We start from the raw sequence: 24,940 nt of genomic DNA on the forward strand, positions 1-24,940 counted from the left end.
TGCTTTTATTTCAGGTGGCATCTGCTTATTTTAAAGACTTTCATCTGTTACTGATGGGAGTAATTTGTTTGGCAACATCAATAGAAAAATGGAATTTCCACAAAAGAGTGGCTTTGAGAATGGTGATGTTGGTGGGTGTCAACCCTGCATGGTACGTGCTAAACCATGTCTAGGAGGACAATAGTACTTGTGGAAAGATTGAATTCCAGAAATAATTGCCTACTTCTTAATCTGCAGTAGAAATCCACCTTTTCTTTTATACTGAAACAAAGTAGATATTTGAAATGATATGATTGATTTGTAGGTGACACTTTATTACTTCGCTGAAATACTAATTATAACACTGACAGTTCCCTACAGTGATTCTGCTCATAATAAGGAACCTTCTAAATAGCAACAACAACAACAAAAAACCACAACCGATGAATCTGTGAATAATGTAAGGGTCCTGATTCCTAATGATGGTTAGTACTTTACATACCTGATGCCTACAACCAAAAACCTGTGCTATACTTTATATTTATCTGTATTTCAGTACTGTTTGTAAACTATGGAAACTTCACAAATACAAAAAAGGATTTGAGATACACAAGAGGGAAAATAAAGTCATAAAAGTTGTGTTGGCAAAGGAAAAACACATGAAGCACAATGCCTCTATTTATGTTGTTTGTTTTTTTCTTTGTCAACTTGTGAAGAAAATATCAAAGGAATAGGAACTTCCCCAGCTGGATGAGGTGATGAGAGAAATGAAATCTTGAACTCTTTACTGACTTGCTATCAACATATATCTTATGAAGTGAAAACTTTTCTTTGCTTGCAAGGAAAGCTTCTAGGAAAACTTTAGGCCCCCAAATTCATCTGTCAGCACACCAGTGAGGCTGCAGATAAGATCTGTAAAGTGAATCTGGCTTCCCAGAATATACAATGCTTATGACTCCTTGTCAGAAATCAAAGTGATGGGAGGTAAAAAGTCAGAAAAGTAGAAAGCTAGGTCTAAAACATGAGATACCTCCTGAGTGATCTAACTAATAACACCTCTTGGAAATACTGGATTATTTATATTCCTTGGTAATTTTTCTGTCCTAAATTTAAATACCATAGGTACTTTGATTTTTCCCACATCTTTAGACAGCTGCTAGCTTTCCTTCCTTCTTTCTCTCTTGCTTTCTCTCTTTCTCTTTGACAAAATACTCCTTACATTCATTTTCTAATGTATGCAGTTATCTTTTGGATGAAATCTTGAAAGGGAGAATACAAGTCAATGGTGTGTTCCACTAACCAAAAACTGCTGAGGAACATGCTGTGGATGCAAAAACCTGCATCCAGCTGCTGAAGATATTTGGAGCAGTTCCACTGACAGCTTTGTAACCCTGAGGAAGCAGAATCCCTCCTATCTCAGCTCTGTCGCACTTCCTAAATATGGTATCAGGATGATAAGTTTATGATAAGATGATCTCTGAAGGAGAGGATCCTCCTGCCTCTCAGCATCTGTTGCTCATAAACTATGTGCCACTGCAAAGTGATGCACGCTGTTCTTTGTGCATGGCCCTCCTCCTCCACTAGCAAGAGTCCCGAGCCAGCTTGTGCACACTGGAGCCACATCCAGCCCAAGGCAGAGATATCACCGTAGGAGTTTCCTGCAGTAGAGTACATGGAGAATACAGTAGTGGGTGTAGGACAGCAGGAGTGCTTATCCTGACCAGTGTTTTCTGCACAAATGTTTCTCCTGAAAACACAGTTCTTCCCTATCTTCCATCTGAGGACATAATCAAAAACTGAGTAAAGTTAATGGGTTTTATAATAGCGCTGACAATTTGTGTTGAATCAGGTTTGCCACTTGCAGTTCTGTAGATCATTTTGTCATTATGCAATTAAAAGTGCACAGAGGAAAGACAGGGTATCAAGGTATTGAACTTTTTGTGCCCATATTGAGAAAAAATACAAGTTTGAAATGTTTTTGCCATTAGCTGAAATGAAAGGCTACGAGAGGCATTTTGAATGCTATTTTTATGTCATAATACATTGTTTACATTATTTTCATATTAAATCTCATTTTCGTGTGCTGAGTAATCCATACAGCTTTTACAAAGCTTTTGATCTAGGCCAGGCAAAGAGCTTTTCAGATTGCACAAGTGACTTCTCATAAACTGCTGTAACACCACAGTCCCTTCACTCATGTTTGCTGCCTTGCTATGGTGATGCATGGCAGGTGTCCAGTGACACTGCCAACAGCCTGGGACAAGAAGCCAAGAGAACTACTCTCATTTACAACTCCAAGAGATGCATTATATACGACGATGTAGTCTGTATGTCAAATTTAACCTAACTTCACCGGATGTGACAGAATATTTACTTTTTTTTTTTAGTGCAAACCTAGACTCTAGTAAGGTAGATGCAGTTCCTATTTTGAAGCAAACAGCACAAGCTGCGCCAAGACCAGACTAAGACTTATAATGACCTTTTCTTATAATGACCCTCACTTTCCCATTTAATATGAAATAAAACTTTTATTAAAGCACACATAATCCCTACACTTTTAGGTATAGGTTAAAAACTAAGTGCCACCTATTGAATCGCTAATACTTCTCCCTATGACACCTGGACTGATACCCAGAGGATTCACAGCCCAAGTGACTCACAGGCCAGAGTTTTGAGCCAGCTTGTACAATACAAGACTAATAGCATTAATAGTATAGCCATTTTAAGTTTTATCTGAATTTGTGACATGCATGGCACTCTTTCTTCAAAGATGATTCATATACAGCATTATTCTATAAATAAATATTATTTCTTCCATTTCCATTTATATTAAACAGCCGGTGATAGAAGGTGTTGCTGCAGCAGTAACAGACGCTTCTCTCCTGTTCCAGGCTTACGCTGGGTTTCATGGTGAGCTGTAGTTTCTTGTCGATGTGGCTCAGCAACACCTCTGCGGCTGCCATGGTGATGCCAATTGTAGAGGCTGTAGCTCAGCAGATCACCACAGCTGAGGCAGAAGCTGACGCGCTGGAGATGTCTTACTCTAATGGCTCCACCAACCTGGCGCTGGAGCTCGACGGTAGGCGTACAGTGCAGTTCTCGTTTGCCCACCCCTACTCTGCAGAACTCCAAATACCACATAACAGGAAGTTGAAGGGCTAGGCAAGTAACAGGATCATTATGTGTTTTGTTGAGAGACATCTCTGTGATTACTGCACGTGAGGCCTCTCACATTCACAAAGATTAATTAAGACTGAACAGGTGCAGAATACGGCAGGAGAGGAGAAGACAAGAGGCTGGCTCATTCATCCTAGTAAAATGAAGTTTGAAAAAAATATGACTATAGGCTATAAGTACACGGGATGTTAAATGTTAGCAAGAGAAAAGAGCTCTTTAAGCTCTAGGGTAATGTTGAAAGAACAAATGAATCTAAACTGGTTAAATACACAGCTGAATTGTAAATTAGGAGATTTCTCATCATTATGAGATTGACACCCTGGGGTAATATGGGTTGTGGAAGATTAGGGCACAACTTAGCTGTTTTGCACTTGTAAATGTATTCATGGGATGAGCAGTTGCAAGGAATGGGATGTGCTGATAGAGACATTCCAGATTTGTACCCCTAAACACTTATTTGTCTTTCTGTCAATGTCTTACAGAAAATATAGGAGAATGTGAAAACAGTGACTGGACAGAGAAAGGCAAACAAGTTAATGGGTAATAGTTATTCATTTCATTAAATTTCCTCTTAAGAATTCATCCAAGTAGAACATCTGTTTGTTACAATTGATACTTTTGTTTTTGCAGATATGACAATGATATGAGTAGTACTGTGTGCACAATTGAAAAGGAAAATGAAAAAGAAAAGGAACAGGTATGTAAGATATCTTTTCTTATGCTACTAATGTGTGCAATTTGGTTTTAACCCAAATCTCGCTCCTGTGTAACACCTAAAATCGTGCTGCTAGCAATGAAGCTAGTTTTATGGGAATAAAGATGTGTAGATACACATACACATACAGTTTGCTTACTTAGTTATTTTGTTAGTGGTTTTGTGCTACCAAGGTGTTTTATATAATTAAACCAACCTCATCAGAGAATGATTCTATATGTCAGGTGTATATATATCAGTATATATATCAAGGAAGTTCCTGTGTAAAGACTGAGGCAGTTCAGGCAAAGGACTTCAGGGTTTGACTCTCCATTATTTTCCTTTGCATAAATAATTGCACTGCCACTGCACACCAAACCACACTTCATATGGCTGTATTACCATAAAATTGTCTGACTGTTCTGGGACATCCTTGAATCCTATTGTTGTGCTTAATGATGAGCCCTTCTTATATGTTAATCAGTCTATATTCTTACTAAGCAGAACCTACCACCTGCTGAAACAGGGAGAAAAAGCAGAGAGGACAAATACAGTGGGATTTTCAAAGTGATGTGCTTATGTATTGCTTATTCTGCTACCATTGGAGGGTTGACAACAATCACAGGAACATCGACTAATTTGATTTTTGCAGAGCACTTCAATACGTAAGAGACTATATTAAATTATTTGTATTCTTCTTAATCCAGAATTTTAACTGTTCTTCCTTGAGCTCTCAAATGGCTCCCCTAAAATGCATTAGAAACCTTACCCTTTGATTTGATCGTACTTGATTCTATTACTTTCTTTTCACTGTTTTTTTTGTTAAAGGGTTAAATGAAATTGCATGGTTGTATTTGACTTACATGGAGAAAGTCTGTAAGCAATCATCCAATACATACAAAAAGATGAGCATCCTTTGGTTGAGGTGTACTCTATTCTTTGAGTATCTGCATGGAAAAGAATGGGCTTGTATGAAGAGAAAAACACTACTAAGTTCAGGTCCACTTAGCAAAAAGAATCAGGAGACTTCCAGGAGACTATGCTTAGTGTACTGCTGAAATTAGAAATTTATGTCTGTTAATCAAAGAGAAAGCAAATCATTTCAAGCCAATCTGAAACTTTATTTTCAATGGAACACTTTGGTTTCAGGTATTTATTTTTTTATATATTCCTTTTCCAATTAAAAGTACATCAAAATTAAAATTGGCAGGTGTTGTTCCAGACCTTTTGAAAAACCAACAGTTCTTGTTTAACTTTTTTTTTTTTTTTTTCTTCTGCAAATTACTCATAGCCAGAAGTATTCCTACTCTAATTCTAACACAGGAAAAAATAAAACTCAATCCTGTTATTACCCTCTGCCCAATATTCTATGTTGTAGACAGCAAAACAGCAAAACCTGTATTCTGTAAATGGATGAAATTTGCCATCAAGATACTAGTAAAGAGAGCTGAAGTGGTACAGTCTGTAAAACAGTCTGTGCTGTAAGGAGGTCTGGTGCAGATAGCAACAATGGAACCAGTACAGAAATTATTGTTACTGGGGCCAGACAAACAGGGCAGAGTGTGGCATTGTAAGTCTTTCGGACTTTTACACATGTAAGTTTAAACTTATAAGTTATAAACTTATAACTTTTAAACATATAAGCATTTCTGGTCCAAGCAGGCTTCATACTCACAAGATCGATTACTAGGGATAAGAACTGTTCTTGTTCATTTCCCTGAAGTTGTAGGAAACCTGAAAAAAACTGGCTTGCAACTGGTTTTTCAGTTTGTCTTAGCTGTTAACAATCTCTCCAAGAATGCATAAGCAGATTGCCGTTCTCTCCCTGGGTCTTCATCCTCTCTAGGATCATGAGGTGTACACGGAGCACTGTGTGTATAATCCAGTTTTATACCCCACCAGGTTTTTGTTTAATCTTTACACAACCACTGAGCCTAATCCTTAACTTAAACTGTATCTACCACCTAACTGTGCAAATATTTTTTCTCTTTAACTGTCTTACACCCCTCCACTAAGAGGCCTCATTTGTATTTATGTCCTGTCTGAAGGGGGATTTGACCCATTAGCATGACTTGGACACATCTGCAGTCTACCTTTATGCATTATAACCATCGTAAGGAGGATAATTCATAAGCATCATAACAAGCATCGTAAGGAGGACAATTCAGCAAGAGAGCTGTATACACCAAGAGTATTCTTGGGTTTCCATCTCAGTGACAAAACACTGAGGAATTCTATAATCCTCATATCTTCTCAATTTTAGTATTAAATAAGTTATAATCAGTGTTTATTGTTCTCTCCCTTCTGTCCTTTTCATTTGTAATATGAAAAAGATGAGGAGGAAGATCGTATATCTCTGTTAGTGTTGGAGTCTGTGCCTCGCTGGGAATCCTCAGCCTGCTGTTGATTTAGGACATGCAATTAAGCCCTGTTCCACAGAGCAGAAGCAAGCACTGGCAACAATGATGCCAAGCATCCCTGCCAGTGAGACCAACTTCCCTAAGGGCTGCTTTACAAGACAGAATTGTTACTGATCCTCTCAGGGTCACTCTATTCATTCTTTAATTGTGTGCAAAGAGACACTGCAATATAGTGTCTAGAATATATCCAACTGAAAAAAATATATATAAATATTGGCTCTGATACCAAGAAGCTGATTAGAGCGCTGGTAGGCTAAGCATTACTCTACTCACCACTTCCCATGAGATACCCAGAAACCTTTCCTTGCCAGGGGCATCAGTGAGGATGAGATAAGTTCGTCCTCACTGCTCCCTGAACAGATCCTTAGCGGTGCTAGGTCCCTTTCTTCTGACTCCATTTTTGTTGTTGTTTAGTATTTTATCCCTTTTTGTATTGGTATGTTTCCTGTTGAATCATTCAGGCTGCTACAGTCTGCCAAGTACCTCATATCTGCAGTTTTACTTCTCTTATCTTACATACCTGTGCTGTACAGACTTTCTCACAGCTCTTTCACATGACCAAGCAGTTTCTCCTGAGCTGCAATCCAAGGTTTGCAGCTGGACTGTGTCAGTGGTGCCACGGATCCTAGGGCCTAGGCAGCTTCACTCAGGGGAAGTCTATGGGGAGGTTACAGAGGAAAGCCTGTCACACACAGCACTGCCAAGCAGAGAACTGAGCTCTGCTGTGCTTGAGGAAGAGTAAATCCTGTAAGGAAACCTTTGATACTTCAGTCAGGCTCACTGACAGTTTCTTCAATTTCCCCAATGCCATTCTGATAACTGAGTTTGACCTTCCAACATGAAGAATCAAACTTTGCCAACATTACATTATTTTCAATCTCAGCAATTTTATAAAAGTCATTAAAAGAATAATCAGTCTTGTCTGGATTTGTTATATGAAACAAGTTTGTTGACATTTGTACTGTTTCCCTGGAAAGAGTGCACTGTTACTGACCACATCACTGTAATATAGGAATTATTAAAATCAATCACATTTTTTTCATTTTTTGCAGAAAACAGATCTGGAAAACAACTACTTCAGTGTGTCCTGTCCATCCTTGCCTCAGGCAAGACCTATAAGCCAACTATAGCAGATAATCCAGCCAGTGCTACTTAATAGATTATTTTTGTAAACATTTATATTTATTATCCAGTCTACCTGAGGAATATTTGCTACTGAAATGAAGATTAGATAACTTTATTATTAAGATTACTATAAATGCTTAAATATATGTTCAGCACTGCACAAACTTACCGTTGAACCTGACCAACATAAATTAATATTTTATCATGGAGCTGACCCTTTAGTATAAAGTTTTCAAGAGCTTGTTTTCTGTTCAATAAGGAATTATCAAGCATACGTCAAAAAATAACATCATAATACTTAGCAAGTGATGAAATGCTAAGTCATTGCTGTGCTGATGTCATTTTTTCCTATCTTGGAATACGTACATTCAAAAATCAATGTGGCTAATCATGTAATAAAAGCTAAATAGCATATGATAGCCATTTTCTCTGTCTCATCACTATGTACAATTGCAATTTACTGCCTCCATCTCAAGAAGTGGGTAGGCGTAGTTTAGTCCCAGCTGCCTCTTTAATTGCAATATATGTCAACATCATAACAAATATAGGTTAATCCTAAAAATTACACAACATGTGAGATAGCATTTATAATAAACATTTATTGTCTCGATGACCTATGAGACCATTATAATGCAAGGCATGAAGTACCAAAGACTGCATAATAATTGGAAATAGTCATTGCAGCCTCCTTCTGGACATTGTGTTTTCCCTTCCATCCGATTCCTGCATGAAGGAAGAAGGCTATCCAAGAAGGCTAGAATTTTCTCACTTGTAGCAGTAGAAGCTCTCTCAGCAGAGCTGCAGGGGCTCAAAGATAGAAAGAAATATGTTCATAAAGTAAATTGACAAACTAAAGATAGGATTCATTATTCTGGCCTTCTTGCCTATCTGGCATCTATCTCATTCAACAGTAAATTTATTTCTTTCAGAAGACCCAAGCACATTTATCCTTTTTTGAAATGCACATGGCAGGGAGAGCTGTGGTTGTCAAACCCACATCTGCAAACAGCAGATGAAGGCAGCCTCAAAGACACAATGTGACTTGAGAGACAATCTACCTGACAGATAAACATCCCCACCTTTTCTGGAAATTAGTAATAATAAATTTCTTTCTAATGAGTTTTGAATACCTTATGGAACCTTCAATAATGAATGTCTCAACATTGTCTCCACTGTTGTCTTCTAAGTTCATTAGAGACTCAGGCATATTTGCTTGTGCTAAAAGTCTCCTTTCAGAGAGTAGCTTTTCTTCAAGTTCTGCTTCTTTGCAGTCCCAGTGGCCCTTAATGCTGTGAGTGGCTCTTCCTTGCCTCCTGAACAGTTTAGACACACCTAGATCAGTGGGAGATGCACAGATCTGTTGATGATCTGATGCTAAAGCAACTGTGGCACAGCTGCAGGGACAGTTCCTGTAGTAGTCATGATGATCAGGAACAGCAGGGGAGGGTGAAGGAAGAGGCCACCAGAGGCCACCTCATGCTGAAGGCAGCTGCCAGCCAGAAGCACTCTCTTGCAGCAGAGGGCTTTCTGGTACTTCTCTCAAGTCTTCATTTCTCATTCCTTTGCAGAGCTTAACTAAAGAGTATATATATATTTTTTTTTACCTTTCATCCAGACGTTATCCAGATTGCAAGTGCATCAACTTTGGATCCTGGTTTATCCTTTCTATCCCCATCACAGTTGTTATTCTGGTGCTCTCTTGGGTCTGGCTCCAGTGGCTTTTCCTTGGGTTTGAGTAAGTAAATGATGTAATCAATAAAAGTAAAGGTTGATGGTATAAAAGATGCTTTATACCAGAAGTAAATATTCCACCTAAGTTTAACAGGCTTGTTAAAAAGATAATGCAGCAACAGTGATTTTACATCCTTGGTTAGTAGAGCTGCATCTCTGGAAGGGACAAGAATGCTCTAAAATAAAGATCCTTGACTACTCAGCCCAGTATGAAAAGTGTATATCATAAATGATGATATCCCTTCCTTTAGAATATGCACACATCATAGTTAAATATTGCATGTGTGCAAGACTAAAGAATATGGAAATTATGTGCATTTTAGTCTAAGACCTGAAGATGTTAAAGGTGGGCAGGATGCTGTTCTTTGCTGGAATCAGGGATTGACTTGAATACCTGAGCAATACCTGTGCTATAAACTGGATGACTACATTTCTGAATGTAAAGTAAAAAAGTCCTTTTTTTTTTTTTTTTTTTTTTTTTTCCAAAATTTGTATGTGGTGGCATGTTTTTCTTTCTCTTGGATTTTGTGCTTTTAAGGTTTTGCAGAGAATAATATTTCTTTTTGGCTGTCTCTTCAAAGCCTTGTTCTCCATGAATTCACTAACACCTGCAGAGATAACAATGGGGACTGCTGTCTTCCAGTTACATGGTTACTTCTGGTGCAAGAGATGAAAAGTGAGACTGCCTACTCTTAAGCAGACTTAGAATAAGCCCAAGCTTACCATTCTTTATTTGAACATTTATTCTTTCATTTTTTTCTTGATTGTTTTGATAGTGTTCTTTTTAATATTATGGAAGAATGAAAACCTAGCTTGTAGAAACTGTTCTGTTGATCAGTATGCAGGCTACTTAAGCAATACAAAGTTTTTCATTAAAAAACAGAGTAAAGCAGAATCATGTATGACTTTCATTAAACAGACAGATTATGCTTTTGATTGTTTCAATTAGTTCCCATGATTAAAGCTTCATCCTTCCTGTGAGCAACATCTGAAATGTCCTAAACCCATTATAGGATAAAACAAATGAGCTAGTCAATAGCAGGACACATTTTGTTGGCCTCTGTCAGTCTCCCACTGGACTTTGCCAATTAATTCCAATGTACTCAGTTTAGTATCTGTTAATTAAATGGGAGACACTGCATTGTGAAGTGAAAAATTTTTGTAAAATGCTATTGCTAACTGGAAGGGGTGGACATTTCTTTTTTTTATTCTGCATACACTGATAATCCATCCTTCAATACTGCTGATTTACATTCCAGTTTTAAAAGCATGTTCAAGTGTGGCAAGAAAAAAACAGCTAGAGAGGAGGCCTCAGCAAAGGTGATTCAGGAAGAATACAAGAAGCTTGGACCAATGAGGTATGTAAGACTATGAACCTGCAAACACGAACAAGTAAATCCAAGTGTGAATTCAAGAAAATGTATAACCCATTGTGTTTCTGCTATAGCTACCCAGAAATTGTTACACTTGTCCTATTCATTTTAATGACACTGCTGTGGTTTACCAGAGAACCAGGCTTCATCCCAGGATGGTCTTCACTTTTCCCAAAGTAAGTAATCTTTTTGATACACCAGTGAGAACTGTACCATGTCTTAACTGCATATCTTCTTTACTTCACAATAAAAAAATAGAAAAGAAAAAATGTTAAAATAATAGAAAAAAACGCATTTAATACTTTGGAAAGATGCCAGGATGACATTTTAAAAAACTTTTGTAGTGTATAGAGAATAGGTACAACTCTGGGAGTTCCGTAGAGGTTATGTGTTGCAATATCTGAAATCTCCTAAACCCATTGCAGGATTAAAAAAAGTACCTTCTAAAATGGATTTTGCCTAGCTTTTACACTTGATCTAGTGATGGATAAGGCATAATTGGTATTAATCTTTCCTATTTCCTTGCCAAATCTGCAATTTCAAGAACAAGATCTTTGGTTAGGATTTTCTGATCTGCTGCCCTTAGTGACAGCTCAACTTCTGTGCATACAGGCCAACATCCTCTGCTTTGATCGCTTTAATTATTGACATAAATTACTCTCTGTTCATACATAACTCTCACAAAGTCACAGTTAAACAAACCATCAAAAAGCAGGAACTATTCAGTAACTACTACACTTTTTTGTCCTTTTGCTTCAGCTTGCCTATGTAGTCCCTTACCCAGGATCACCTAGACGTATTTTCCCTAAGAAATTGCTTGATCTTCCAAGAATCTATAATACAGTGATGCCTGTAATAGCTCCTGTTCTCTTGCTGTAATTACTGTAATTTTGGCATTGTTCTTCTGTGATAAAGGTCTGAATTTTGCTCTAGAGTACTGGGAAGTAGTTGGAGGACTGGGAGGAGGGACTGGGAGGAGCAGGACTTTGTGCTGTTTAGGCCCTTGTGGATTTAACATTTATCACTATCTGAGTCAAAGGCCAGAATTAGACTCAGATGGTAACTTTCCATATTGTGTTTCTGTTTCCACAAATGACATGTGCACACACATCCATCATCCCTCCTCTCTTTAAATATGCTCCCACCATTCAGGCAGTCTATCACACACACACAAGTATGCACACACACAGCAGTGCTCTGCTAGTACATCTGGCAAGGGATATTGCAAGATATAATTGTAGCCCTTTGAAGATTTAAAATGAGGAGAATTTTTATTTTTTTAATTTTTATTTTTGGTAGAAATAGCATTAACAAGTGCATAAAAAGTAAGATTGTTTTAAAATTATTTACTTTTTAGTTACCCCCAAAATTGCAAAGGAACATTTTTTCCCCTCATAACAACAACAATAGACCTGATGATCATTGTCTCATATGAACCATGGTAATCTTAAAGGGTTTTGGAGTGTTGACCTAATCAAGCAATCAGCCAGCTAAGCAATCAGGCTGGCTTTGCCTCCCTTTCTGCCTCATATTAACATTCAGTGCTCATTGAGCTCCATTTAATGAGATACATCTGATACTGAAAAACAGACCTGGTAAACAACCTTTCAGATTTGGGACTTATTACTCAAATGAATTATTTTAGTCCAGAGATCTACATTTTCTTATTTCAAGTTGTCTGTTTACTGTTGTCTGAGAATTTTGTTCACTGACAGGGAAAAGCAGAATATTCTCATACCAAGCATGGTTATAGGTTCTGTGTGGGGATGTTACTTTGTGGATGTCCTGTAATGTTTTTCTTGGAAGGGAATGCAAGCACGTGTCATGTCACATCAAGCTGAATCACGTTATAATTTCTGTGAGGCAAACTGAAGAGAAACAAAGCATGTGTTATTCTCTAACAAAACCTTTAAGGGGAAAGAAAGCATGTATTACTCTTCAGATGTTTCCTATTTCTAGATAGCTTTAATTTATCCATCAATTGTGCTAATAGGCATCAAACCAGGAATTTACAATTTTACTTTCACAAGCAACAGAAAACTTCCTAGTCAAGATGAGTGGGGCAAGAAGCCAGCACAGGTACAGCTAGGAGTAGTAGTTAACCATCATCTTTAAAGAAAACAATGGAAAATTCCAAATATAAAAAAAAAAAAAAAAACACAGGCAAAAGGCATCTATCAATGCATTGCACTCACTGCTGTAATGTCAAAGGGGCTTCTACAGTGCATGAACTGCAGCTTATATCTCTCATGCACTTGTTCACTAATGCCTTTGCACACACAACTGTTCAGTGTTTTGGATTGTGGTAGAGAGTGACAGGCATGTGTACAACTTCCTTAAGTATATGTTAAAGAAAGCAAATGTATGGAAATATTTTCTGCCCTTACCTTTATGATAGTACTTATTTTTACAGGATTTTATCCCAGTCTTGGGTCAGCCTGAGGGAGATTCTGTCACCTGCACAGATGAGCTTTGACCTTACTATAAAACTGTCCATTAGAGTAGAGGAACAAAGCTGCAATATCAGAGCTAAAGTAACTTTCAGAACCCCCTGGGCCATTAAGTGTGAACTTTTAAGTTGGTTTCACAATGGTCCCAGAGTCTTAAACCAGATGGCACCGTCACCTCATTTCTTATAACATGCTAAAGATCAGAAGCTGTTACATGTTTCTGTGTGTCAAGCCTATTAGAACATGAATTCCCAGAAAGCAACCAGGCTTGAATTCAGGGTGGAAAAATATAGGTTCCTCATATTTTGGTGTTTACCACTTTCTTTGATAGTTTATTCTGGTATATACTCATCTCTGCTGCCAAAATAAACAAGACAAATTCACACCTTGTTTGTTGTCTGCATATAGCTTCCAGCCATCTGTTTTTGTCTTTCCCTGCTAGACTGCTAGATTTTATTTATTTATTTATTTATTTATTTTGTGCTTTAAGTGATTTAAGGATATACTTACCTGGTTTAATTATATCACATTACAAGCTTCCTTTTGACAAACCAAATGGAATGAGTCAAGTTTAGCTTTAAGAAACAAATTCTTATCACTCTCACTATCCATGTTCATGTTTTCAGCCCCTCGTGTGCATCTTCACAAGTTACTGAATACTCTTTTAAAATACAGACACTGACTTCTTTGAAATCCCAGCAGAAAGATTGGTATTCAATGATGATATCCTCCCCACTTTTTGAAATGTCAGGCAATTCTTACCCACATTTGTGCTGTATCAGTATTGAGTAGAGCTCATTTTTAAGAAGCATTGATAGCCACACTAAATCAAATGCCTTTCAAACACACTTTACATTTATAAGGTAATTTTTCTCAAGGAAATTTTATAAGTCTATCAAAGACTAATCCATTACCGTGCTGCCCTGAGCCCCTGTTACTTCCCTCTGGAGGCCAATAGCAGAATGTTTTAATCAATGTCTATAGCACTACAGAGGGAAGTGCAGGGTAAAAATGCCTATTTCCTCTCCATCTGTTGACAGCAAAGGATCACACATCGCTTCTGCTACAGCAGTTTCCACCTATGTCCTGGCTTGATTCCAGGTTGTAGGGTATTAGCTTCAATTAGATGAATTTCAAATTGGTCTTTGGCTAGCACTTTATGAACCTCATAAGAAACAGAAATTTCAACACTGGGCTGCAGCTGATTAGAGCTGATGTACACAAGGTGGGTTTCTTTCGCTCTTCCTCAGGTTTTTGCCTGAGTTCGTGTCATCATATATTCCCTTTTCTTCTTTTTCTTCTCCTCCTTTTTTTTTTTCAGATTTCCAGTGTTACAAGCAAGTTGATATTGTGATTGCATTACAACTTGGATAAGTAGACTTTGAAAATTATTAAACTCAAAATTCACCAATTACTGAAGGGCTACTTCTGGAAAGGTCTCAAGTGCATCTCCATAATAGTGTGACTAACAGTAGGATGTTGTGTGTTTGTCTCCCAAGCAAGTTTTCTGAGAACAGTGTTTGTCACAAGGAATAGTTTTTTTGTTTTGTTTTGTTTTGTTAGCAACATAATTGCACTTTCCTATTTGAACAAGGGGGTATGCAAAGTCCTGCACCTGAGGAGAAACGACCCCAGACACCAGTTCATGCTGAGGGTTGCCCAGTTGGAAAGCAGTTTGGCAGAAAAGGACCTGGGGGTCCTGGTGGACACGAAGTAGAACATGAGTCAGCAATGTCAAGCAGACTCTTGCAGCCAAGGACAGTGCAGCAAAGGACAGTAGCCAACAGGTCCAGGGAGGTGATCCTTGCCCTGTACTGGTGAGGCCATACCTGACCTGAAGAACTGTGTCCAGTTCTTGGCTCCCCAGTACAAGGCATGCACAGAGCTACTGGAGATAGTCCAGCAAAGGGCCACAAAGATGAAGGGACTGGAGCATCTTTCCTATGAGGAAAGGCTGAGAGAGCTGGGACTGTTTAACCTAGAGAAAAGAAAGTTCACAGGGGATCTTATCAATGTATATAATATCATATAACTCACGTATATCTTAATATAGTATTATATATATATAATTTATATAGTATATATATATTTATTTCATATATACATATATAAAGTCTTAAAAGAGTGCAGTATAGGATGCTAGGGGAAGGGATTTTCTGATTTTTAACCCCAGTGTATCTGGACCTAGGCTAAAGATGATATATGGGCAGAACCCTCTGCCTTAACAAGCCATTACACACTTGTTTTTTAAAAGCATATTCTGTGCTAGCAAACAACAGAAAACAGGAGAGAAATTGTATTAGTGAGCCACTTCAACTTTTATGGCAGGTTCATTTTGTGACAGTTTTAGCTAAAACTATACTGGCTGTGATATCAGTGTGCTACGCATATTAAGGTTTTGTGAATCTCTCCTAATGATGTTGTTAAAGAAAAGGGATCTACCAGAGTATACATTTGTAACCTATAATTGGAGATGATTTTTCCCTTTCAGTGAAAAGCCTTGATTTAATATAAAACCTTAAGCCTGAGATCTGCTGGGAAGCTATGCATTGGTTCAGAAAAAAAATAATTTCCAGTAAATATTAAAAAATGACTGAACTTTAAAAACTGTTGGGTTTGATTTTCTTAGCAAAAGTTTTTAATTCTATTGAGTGACTAAGACTATCTTGACTGAAATAAGATGGGATATGTCACCATCTAACAGAATCAGCTGGATGCGTTAAAATGTCCTTAGAGGTCAGCTTTGTACTTTGCCTGGTCTTGTACTCTGTAGTTGTTTGAAGGAAATCGGATCAGCTGAAAAAACACTGGAGCACAGAGTTCTCATGCACAGGAAATGTTCAAAGTAAACACAGCCCTCATGTCTATGACCACAGTGGTGACAGCCATAGGAGGATAATAAAGTTCTGCTGTCTTCCCTTACCTACAAGTGCATCATCCTTTGTGGGTAGGCACAGTGCTCTTAAGGCCTGTTGGACTGGATCTAAAACAGAGCATATTAAAATTATTAAATTTACCACTGAACTGTGAAAATGAGTTGTTTAAGCAGCAGTTATTTCCAAGCACCCCCCTCCCCCAGCTTATTCCTGCATGACAAATTAGTGCACATTTACTCAGGACACAAACTGATGAATTTATAGGGCTTACATGTTCTGTTTCTGCAGATGTGGTGGGTTGACACTGGCCAGCTGCCAGACACCCACCCAGCTGCTATCTCAGTCCCCCTTTTCAATGGGGCAGCAGGAAAAAATATGATGGAAAAGCTCACAGGGAGTGAAAGACAGGGACACCACATACAAGTTACCATCATAGGTAGAACAGGATCAACTTGAGGAAAATTTTGACAATGAGAAACAAAGACAATTTAAAACAACACTCTCCCTTCTTCCCTTTCCTGAAGCTCAAATTTACTTCTTCATCCTTGACTCCATGCCCTCCCACCCTGAGCAGCACAGGGGGATGGGGAACGGGGGCTGTGGTCAGTCTGTCACAGCTCCTCTCTGCTACTCCTTTCTCCTCACACTTTTCCACTGCTCCACCATGGTCTCTTCTGCACGTCTGCAGGGGGATCTCTGCTGCCATGCCTGCAGCACCTCCTTCCCTTCCTCCTTCTCCGAACTTGGTGGTCACAGGGCATTTTCCCTCACTTATTTTCTTCACTTGTGACTGCCTATGTGGCATTTTTTGCTCTTCCTTAAACGTATTTTCCTGAATGTGCCACCATTTTGGCTGCTGGGCCCAGCTGTGCCCTGCATTGGGCCCATTGGACTGTGTCCGGCATGGGGCAGCCCTGGCCTCTCCTCACAGGGGAGCCCGCACATGGGCACGGGCACACAACGTAACAGACTGTTGTCCTGACTGTATATATGTACATGCTTTTTTCTTGTGTTATTCTTGTTAACTCAGGTATAAAGGCTATGCTACGGATTCAACAACTGCCTTAGTGATTGGCCTCCTGTTCTTTATTATTCCTGCAAAAACATTGTCTAGGACTTCAAATGGAGAAAGCAGTTGAGTATCTTTTGATCTGGGTTTTATTGCAATAAGGTACCTAAAGTTCAACTCTAAACACAACTCATTGCATTTAGTAGAGGAATGTTTTAAACACTAATGTCACAACCTTCATACAGGATAATGCCTTGTGGGGGAATGAAGCCTCCCTGGTGCAGAAGTTGGTGACAGCATGCAGGCAGTGCAAGCTCCACGAGCCAGTGCTGTACGGAAGCCCACTGTCTGCAGCCCTCTGGCACTGGTGAAAATCACCTCTCCAGAGACTGATACAGGCTGTGAAATGGGCTACAAAGGACAGAGATCAAATCCTAAATGAGCCTATAGAGTGTTACCTTGGCAATCTGTATGAACAGTAGAGTTTTGTTGATTAAGTTAATCTTACCGATACCCCATAGCAGTCTTCCACACAGGGAAGGAGGGGAGAGGGGCCAGTGCTCCGCTGGTGGAAACCTTTGTAGAAGTCATCTTCAAGCTGTGATAGTTTCCTGCAGCCAAGGATCTGTCCCAGAACTACAGGTTGTTTCTTTCAAAGTATTTATTCAGGTTATAATGATTAGATTTTGCCTTTGAATATTTTCAAATAATTTCTTCAGAGAAATTATTTCAAGATGTTTTTCAAGATGTTTTTAAATGTTGGTGGCTATTATTTTTTTTTCTTCCTCTAGCTGCTTATGGTTACACTCCACTGATTACTTGGAAGGAATTTCAGTCATGCATGCCCTGGGAAATAGCTATTCTTGTTGGTGGCGGGTTTGCATTGGCAGACGGCTGTGAGGTAATGCAATTTATAGAAGATACTGTGCAATTAGCATGACCCACATCAGACACAATTCAGACATGCAGTGGATTCAGGGTTATTCTCTTATTTTAGCAAATTGTTCTTGTAGCAATATTGAACAGGATAAATGTGAATAAACAAGATGTTCACAAAGTGGGGGTGAGAAAAAAAAAAAAAAAAGTTTTCCTTGACTTCAGAGGCTATGAACAATGATGATTACTGTTAATTACTTGTTTTAATTTAAGCCTGATGTGGTAGGAGTTGTGCAGAGGTTTCTGAGGTAATTCCTATGCAGAGTCCTGCTGGCTACTCCAGTAAATCAAACAGGTCTTGGCCCAAGATTTATTTATGAAGCCTGATGTATGTGTATGACAAATTTTCTGAGTACATCTCCTCTAACCTTCTCAAAGGTGCAAATATAAATAAATGGAATATAGTTTGCATGGTTGCCTATTGGACAACAATAACTTAGAAAAGTGTACTTGTGGTAGGAATATGAAAATATTTCAGATTTTTTTTTTCTATTTTACATAAGTACTTCACAATTAACAGACGATTAAATTCCTGTTCAATATCATTTCATTATAGTTTTCTGTTCAGTGTTTTGTAAAACATAATCATGTTGTCATGTTCTTACGCAGGTTTCAAAACTGTCTGCCTGGGTAGCAAGTAAATTGACCCCTCTAGGATCACTACCCCTGTGGCTAATTATCCTGATATCATGCCTTATTGTCACTTCAGTAACAGAAGTGGCCAGCAATCCAGCCACTATTACGATATTTTTGCCTATATTATCTCCTTTGGTGAGTATCATAGTGATTGCTTTTAACCAGAATGTGCTCTGTCATCCATGTAATAATACAGCTGCTCAAAGAAGCATTTTTTTAGAAGTCTGCATAAAGCACCTCATAACTTTTTTTTTTTTTTTTTTTTTTTTTTTTCCATGTGCATTGGATAGCTGTTTGTTTTGGGGCTTTCTTACAAGAGATGCTGAAAATTCAGTAAAATTAGGATAAAAGTGTAATACCCCAAAATTGAAGCTGTTACTCCTATTTGAGTATAATGGAAATAGTTGAAAGTACAGCGCTCTCAGTGTTTCTTCAAGACCAAATCTTAAAAAAAAAAAAAAAAAAAAAAAAACAACAAGGTTAACACTGCACCATTCAAGCTGTCACCAAAAAGAAGAGAGGTCTAATAGATGTGCTTAGACATACTTCTCATTTCTTCTCTCCTTTCCTAGTCTTGTCCTTTTTTTCTCGTTATCTTTATCAAAACACCCTGTTCTTCTTCAAAACTTACAATGGCTATCTTCTAGTCTTTGCCACTTGACCAGTCTAGTCACATACTAATCCCCCTTTCCTCTCTCACAAGAAAACTCAATCCTCACTACATTGAGTACCTCCTGTGCATTATACAAAAATTCAACTTCATCATCTTTCTGGTAATGTTTTGGTTTTAGTGCTTGTGCTGTGCCCACACTCTTTGCAAGAGTCTTTCATATTAGAGACTCAACTACAATTGGAGAAAAATCAGGTGTGAATTTAGGGTTCATTAACTATCCTGTGCTAGAAATACCTGTTCTCTTCTGGAGCATTCTCAGATATAATTTTATAAAGGAGTTACCAGAAAAGGTTATTTTTCACTATTTAAGCTGGCAGTTCAGTTTGCTTGTGTTAATATAGTAAGTTTGCATTTATGTATTTCATTTAGCAAATGCATCCCCTGATAGCTGTTCTCTCTTTTGTTTTTCTTTCTGCAGGCTGAAGCTATTCATGTGAACCCACTCTTCATTCTGATACCTGCCACACTATGTACTTCCTTTGCATTCCTTCTTCCAGTAGCAAACCCAGCCAATGCCATTGTATTTTCATATGGTCATTTAACAGTAATGGACATGGTGAGTTTTAAGCAACACTACCCAAAGAGTTCTGATAATCAATCTGCAACATTATTGTCTGATTTTTACCATTTTAAAAACTTTCTTCAGTCTTGATATTAGTCTTTGCTTTCTTTTCTCCCTCCTTTAGGTGAAAGCTGGCTTGGGCATTAACATCATCGGAGTTGCTGTAGTTATGCTTGGAATTATGACGTGGATAGTGCCTATATTTGATCTCTATACTTACCCAAGTTGGGCACCAATCATTTCTTCAAACAGCACAGGGTTGTAAAAAACAAACAAACAAACAAACAACAACACACCACCACAAAACCCGGGGATTGGTTTGGATTGTTTTTGTTTCTTTTCTGTTCCACTGGCATGTGGTGAGTCACTTAAAATGCTTTTTGTCACCATAACAATAGGGATCCACATTACCGTAAATGCCTTATTCCACAATCCAAGGGACTGATGATCTGGTCTGAGAGTCTAATCAGGAAGAATGCTAGACTTTCTAAATATCATCAAGTCAGATCAAGTTTCTAATATAGTTCAGCTAGACTGAATGTTTATATCTTCATTTTATGAAGGAAAAACTAAATGTACATAGCCATTGTCACTGGCAGTTTGCCCCTATGCTCAGGGTAGAGAAATAATGAGATTTTGATGTTTTTATTTCAAATGTCTGTTCTTACTATGACCCTTGGTGACTTTTGGGTTTTGTCCAAGAACATACTGTTTTTCTGTTTTCTAGATTCAAATGCTATTTGAAGTGGTGTTGATCATAAACAAAAGATCAGGTTGGGGAATTGTCTTGAACATATGGTTTACAGACCTGTCAAATGTACAAAAAAGGGAGAAGAGCAGCATGGTCACTTAGACAGCACTTTATCTGTTAAGCACCTTGTAATCTGGAAGGAGAATATATACTTAAGCATATGTTTAAAATCTATCTCCTTCCAGGATCTCACTGAAACAAGTCATAGTTGAATATGTTGTCTAGAATTTTCCTGTATAAACACTAATTGATAGATCTGAGTTGATCTATATGAATGGAGACTAAATTATCATCATACTTCTCTGCCAAAAGTAGAGATATATCCTCCTGGTGAATGAAAGCACAATATAGAGTGCTGAAGATGTAATACTCAGTCCATCAAACAAGACTGTAGTGCATCTTCATCAGGAGGCACATGACCTCTACAGGACAGGTAGAAGTTTAGGGATTCTAGTGTATGAATTTTAGAAACAAAAAAGTGCAATGTAGTCAAAAGAAGCTTGCAATTCAGAGGTATCTTCAGCTACTGATGTATTATATAACTGTTGTATGTTTTTCACAGTAAGGACTACGGAGTTGTTTTTTCACCTGTTGGGAGGACACATGACAATTTGTAAAGAGTGTTGAGCTAATAGTATGAACCAAATCTGCATGTATTTAGGTTGGGTCATCCCCTGGGGCACCTCAGTGATGGATGTAAGCCTTAATCTGTCTTTAACGGATCCTGTAAATTATCAATTTCTCCTACAAAAAAAAAAAAAAAAAAAAAAAGCTTAAGTTTTTGGATGAGATGTTTTACTTTTTTACATTTATTTTTGTTTTTGTGCATTTAGAGTAGTCAGCCATGATGTCTATAATGCCAGAGTACAATGTATAGGATTGTTATACATATAGTTTCTTCTGTTAGCTACAGGTTGCAGGTTCAGCTGTAATGAATTATTGGAGTAAAGACGCACTTTCTCTTAATGATGATGGTTCTGTGTACTAATTGTTATCTGTACTTGCCACCACACTTTGCCAACATGGCTGAAGCTGCTATCTCTTTAGGATGGCTAACTTCTTTCTTTTCTTTTTTGTACTTCTTGTATAGTGCCTAGCAAGATAGGGCTATGTCAGTGACTAGAACAATCACGAGCTGCCACTGTATGAGCGTTAATTGCTACACTGCAGTAATGATTATGATCACAGATATGCAACACCTAGCTAAATGAAGCCTCTAACTCACCGGGTACTGTAGCGGAATGTATATGCTTATCAAAGACATAGGTTTTACTGTGTCTTTGCAGACGGATGTGCAGCAGAGAAACAAGGAGTTCGTGGTTTATGTAGTCCCTTGATCCTGAAGGCACAGAGAGGAAAACCAGCTGAGACAGTGCTCTTACTATATGGTTCCAGCTATTAGATTTCCAATTGAGTCAGTAATTTCCAGATTATTCTAGAGCATTGGAGGCAATGAATCATAGAATATTTCCTGTGGCAGGGACCTCCAAGGACCATCTTGTCCATCCTCAATTGAAGCAAGGTTAGCACTGAGTTTGGGTTGCTCAGGGATTTGTCTAGTCACATCTTGAAAACCTCCAACATGGAGACAGCACAGCTTCCCTGGGTAATGTACTTCAGTGTTTTTCTGTCCATTTGGTGAATATTTTTTGTCTTTAAACAAACGAACAAACATACTGTATTCATTTTAGTATTCATTTTAGTGGAATAGGCTTTTTTACCTTTTATTTGGGAAATAATATTTCCTATGGAAAAAAATGCTTTTTATTTTTAACAAAACATAACGGTAGGGGAAAGTCCTCTTTGTGGCTTGACATTCACTACTCTCAGTGAAAGTGGTATTTTCAGGTCTGCTCTGCAAGGAATTGACAGTATTTTAATCATGTGACAACTGCTATTCAGCAAGAGGAAATTTGTTAAGTGCTTATGAGCTGTCCCTGGTTTTGTTAATGCTCAGAATACAAAACTGATTGTTGTAACCTCAGCCTTGAATATGACATTGAGGCCCACAGAGGTCCATGAATGCACTGTGCAATTAAATCGTGCTTTGACACCTGTATTCTCTCTTCAAGTTGTGTATCTTCATGGAAGAAAATAATCATTTTGAACCATTTAAGAGAACTCTGCAGAAGTTGTCAACTCTGTAGTAAGTGATGTTCTTTTCAGCATAAGCTGAAGCTCAGTTTGTGCTGGATAATTCTCAGCCATTCCTTTGCTCTACTTTTTGGTTTATTCATAGGATCATAGACGATATTTTGAGAAAGGCCCATGTGTGAATCTGAACTCCCACATAATGCAGACCACAGAATTTCCCTAAACTAAATATTTTTTTTCAGGATCCAGTAGATCCTGAAAAAGATCCTTGCTTAGTAAAGAAGAAAGAAGATTTAAATTATTTAATGAACAATGCACTTTAAAAACTATTTTTGCTATAGTCTGCATTCAGAGTGAGTTATGTACAAAGAGAGAAGGAAGGGATTTGTAAAGTAATAAAAGTTAAAGTTGTTTGCTGTGCCATGTGTATTTATAAATTACCAAAATGAAATGCAGAGTTATAAATAAACTGTCAGTGACCAGCATATTAACTGTCACAATATGATAAACTAGTGACAAAAATGAAATGATTGAGAGTGAGGTTTTTGACAGATTGTATGCTGTATGCAAATCAGTCATGAATAAACAAGTTGGTAGTAGTGGAAAGGTAGTGTTTCACTAGTGTTTGTTTTCTTGTTTTGCTAAAAGTGTAAGGAATGGGTCAGACACAATCTTTGAGCTAAACTGATATTATTGCTAACTTATTTTTAAACCTTCTAAAGACCTTTTTCAGTCAAAATTAAGATCTCTGCAGTGCAGAGATTAATACTGATGGAAATTCCTCACCTAAGAGTGTTGAGATGGAGTAAAAAGGAGCTCAAAAGGCTTGGCTCTCTGGGTACCCGGTGTGTGGCAGGCACAGCATGCCGTGCTGGCTGCGTGCTCTTTACAGGTGCTGTGAGATTCTTTGCTTTGCCCAGAGTTTGTCAGTATTGTGGCAAGTGGTGGAAATGCATCTACAATTGTTTTAAGAGTTGATTAATATATGATGACTGCATCGACTATTTGTAAATTGCTTTGTGCATAATTTTCATATAGAATGTTGTATTTTTTCTTTGTCTCAGATGAGTCTAATTAGACAATTGTATTATTACATAAGTAATATTTATGACTTACTATTTATTTGTGGTCTCATTCCTGCTGAATTAAATGAAGCCTTTGTAATATACTTCATCAGGACAGATGTGCCAGGTCTCTGTTCTCCTTTCCTATGGCTGTACTATATCTAATATATTTTCACTTTGCTTTTGGAGGATGTGTTTTTAGATTACCAGTAACCATAGAACAAGTACACCCTGGAAAAAGCTTCTGCACTGTTCCATTACTACACACATCAGTCAGATCAATCTTGCAGTGTAAATTCCCTTATGTACTTTTAAAATGAAGTACCTGTATTTGTTTACTAGTTTAAAGCAAGTGGGTCTATAGCCTGAGGCCTGGCTGAGCAGCACTGCAGTGCAGCAGCTCAGGAAGTGTGGAGTGAAAAAACAACACCACATATTTTACCGTTCTTTTTTTTTTTTTTTCCAACTTTTTGATTAGGTGAAGATACCAAGCCAGTTATCATACTAATTACAAAGATCTAAAGATTGTTGTATCCTATTTGCAGTCGCTGGCAGGACCTGAAGGCTGTTTCTGTGGTTAGTGATCCCCTAAATATAGAGAAGTCCATTCCTGCCACCTCTCCTGTCCTGCTGCTGGCAGCCCACATGGATGCCAGCTGCCCTGATGGAGACACGCTGTTGCCCACAGCTCCTCAGGGCTGGGGAGATTCCCCAGAGGTCAGGTCTGCACATATGTCAGATTACTTTGCAGCTACTGCTGATAAATGATAACTAGGTTATCAACTTAGTTCTTTGTCTGTGCAAAGTTGATTTCATGATTTGTGGTTCTCAAAAATTACCAGACTCGTTGTCAGTGCTATCCTTTAACACTTTTGCATTGTGTTCTTGGAATCTGTTGTATGTTGCTTTTCTTGTGCAATGTTCAATTGCTGTATGACATTTCTTTACAAGACTGATTTCCTATTTTTAAAATAAGTATTTACCAAATGCTGTACAGACCAACATTTATTTTGTGATAAATTAACATGATCTAAAACTGCGGTGTGTGAAGAAAGGTTGTCTTTCAATAAAAGTGCCTGAGATTTCTTAAACCTTTTTTATTGCATGCTATCTTAACCCCTCATATATATGGTGGAGAAGAGTACTTGATGAGAATAATTTAAACTTACTGGATATCGAAAACTGTCCACTTTTAAAAGAATTTGAAAAGGAGAAAGGTTTTTGAGCTTTATAAAGAAATTAAAATAAAAATTCTGCTTTCCGGCATGTTCCTCTACAAATACAAAATAAATATATCACAGTCTCTGAATGGTTGATGCGTCATTAGAAATTCAGAAAGCAACATACATACCAATGCAAAATAGTCCCTGAAGGCCCTAGTACTTTATTC

General features: G+C 37.9%; 1 protein-coding gene across 3 annotated transcripts in view; it reads left to right on the forward strand.

Annotated features, from left to right (window-relative positions):
- Positions 1-24,641, forward strand: part of SLC13A1 (solute carrier family 13 member 1) — a 57,078-nt gene extending 32,437 nt beyond the window's left edge. For 2 of the 3 annotated variants that reach the window (XM_035326869.1, XM_035326876.1), the window contains exons 4-16: positions 15-151; positions 2,871-3,058; positions 3,639-3,696; positions 3,787-3,853; positions 4,352-4,515; positions 9,011-9,130; positions 10,386-10,484; positions 10,574-10,675; positions 16,856-16,959; positions 17,626-17,735; positions 18,380-18,541; positions 19,498-19,635; positions 19,766-24,641. In XM_035326869.1, the coding sequence (XP_035182760.1) occupies positions 15-151; positions 2,871-3,058; positions 3,639-3,696; positions 3,787-3,853; positions 4,352-4,515; positions 9,011-9,130; positions 10,386-10,484; positions 10,574-10,675; positions 16,856-16,959; positions 17,626-17,735; positions 18,380-18,541; positions 19,498-19,635; positions 19,766-19,906 (1,590 nt within the window). In that variant the 3' untranslated portion in view covers positions 19,907-24,641. The remainder of the gene's footprint in view (positions 1-14; positions 152-2,870; positions 3,059-3,638; positions 3,697-3,786; positions 3,854-4,351; positions 4,516-9,010; positions 9,131-10,385; positions 10,485-10,573; positions 10,676-16,855; positions 16,960-17,625; positions 17,736-18,379; positions 18,542-19,497; positions 19,636-19,765) is intronic. The other variant, XM_035326886.1, reaches the window with a different exon arrangement.
- The last annotated feature ends 299 nt before the right edge of the window (positions 24,642-24,940 follow it).

The sequence above is a fragment of the Oxyura jamaicensis genome, chromosome 1 (assembly GCF_011077185.1).
Source record: "Oxyura jamaicensis isolate SHBP4307 breed ruddy duck chromosome 1, BPBGC_Ojam_1.0, whole genome shotgun sequence".
Taxonomy (NCBI): Eukaryota; Metazoa; Chordata; class Aves; order Anseriformes; family Anatidae; genus Oxyura; species Oxyura jamaicensis.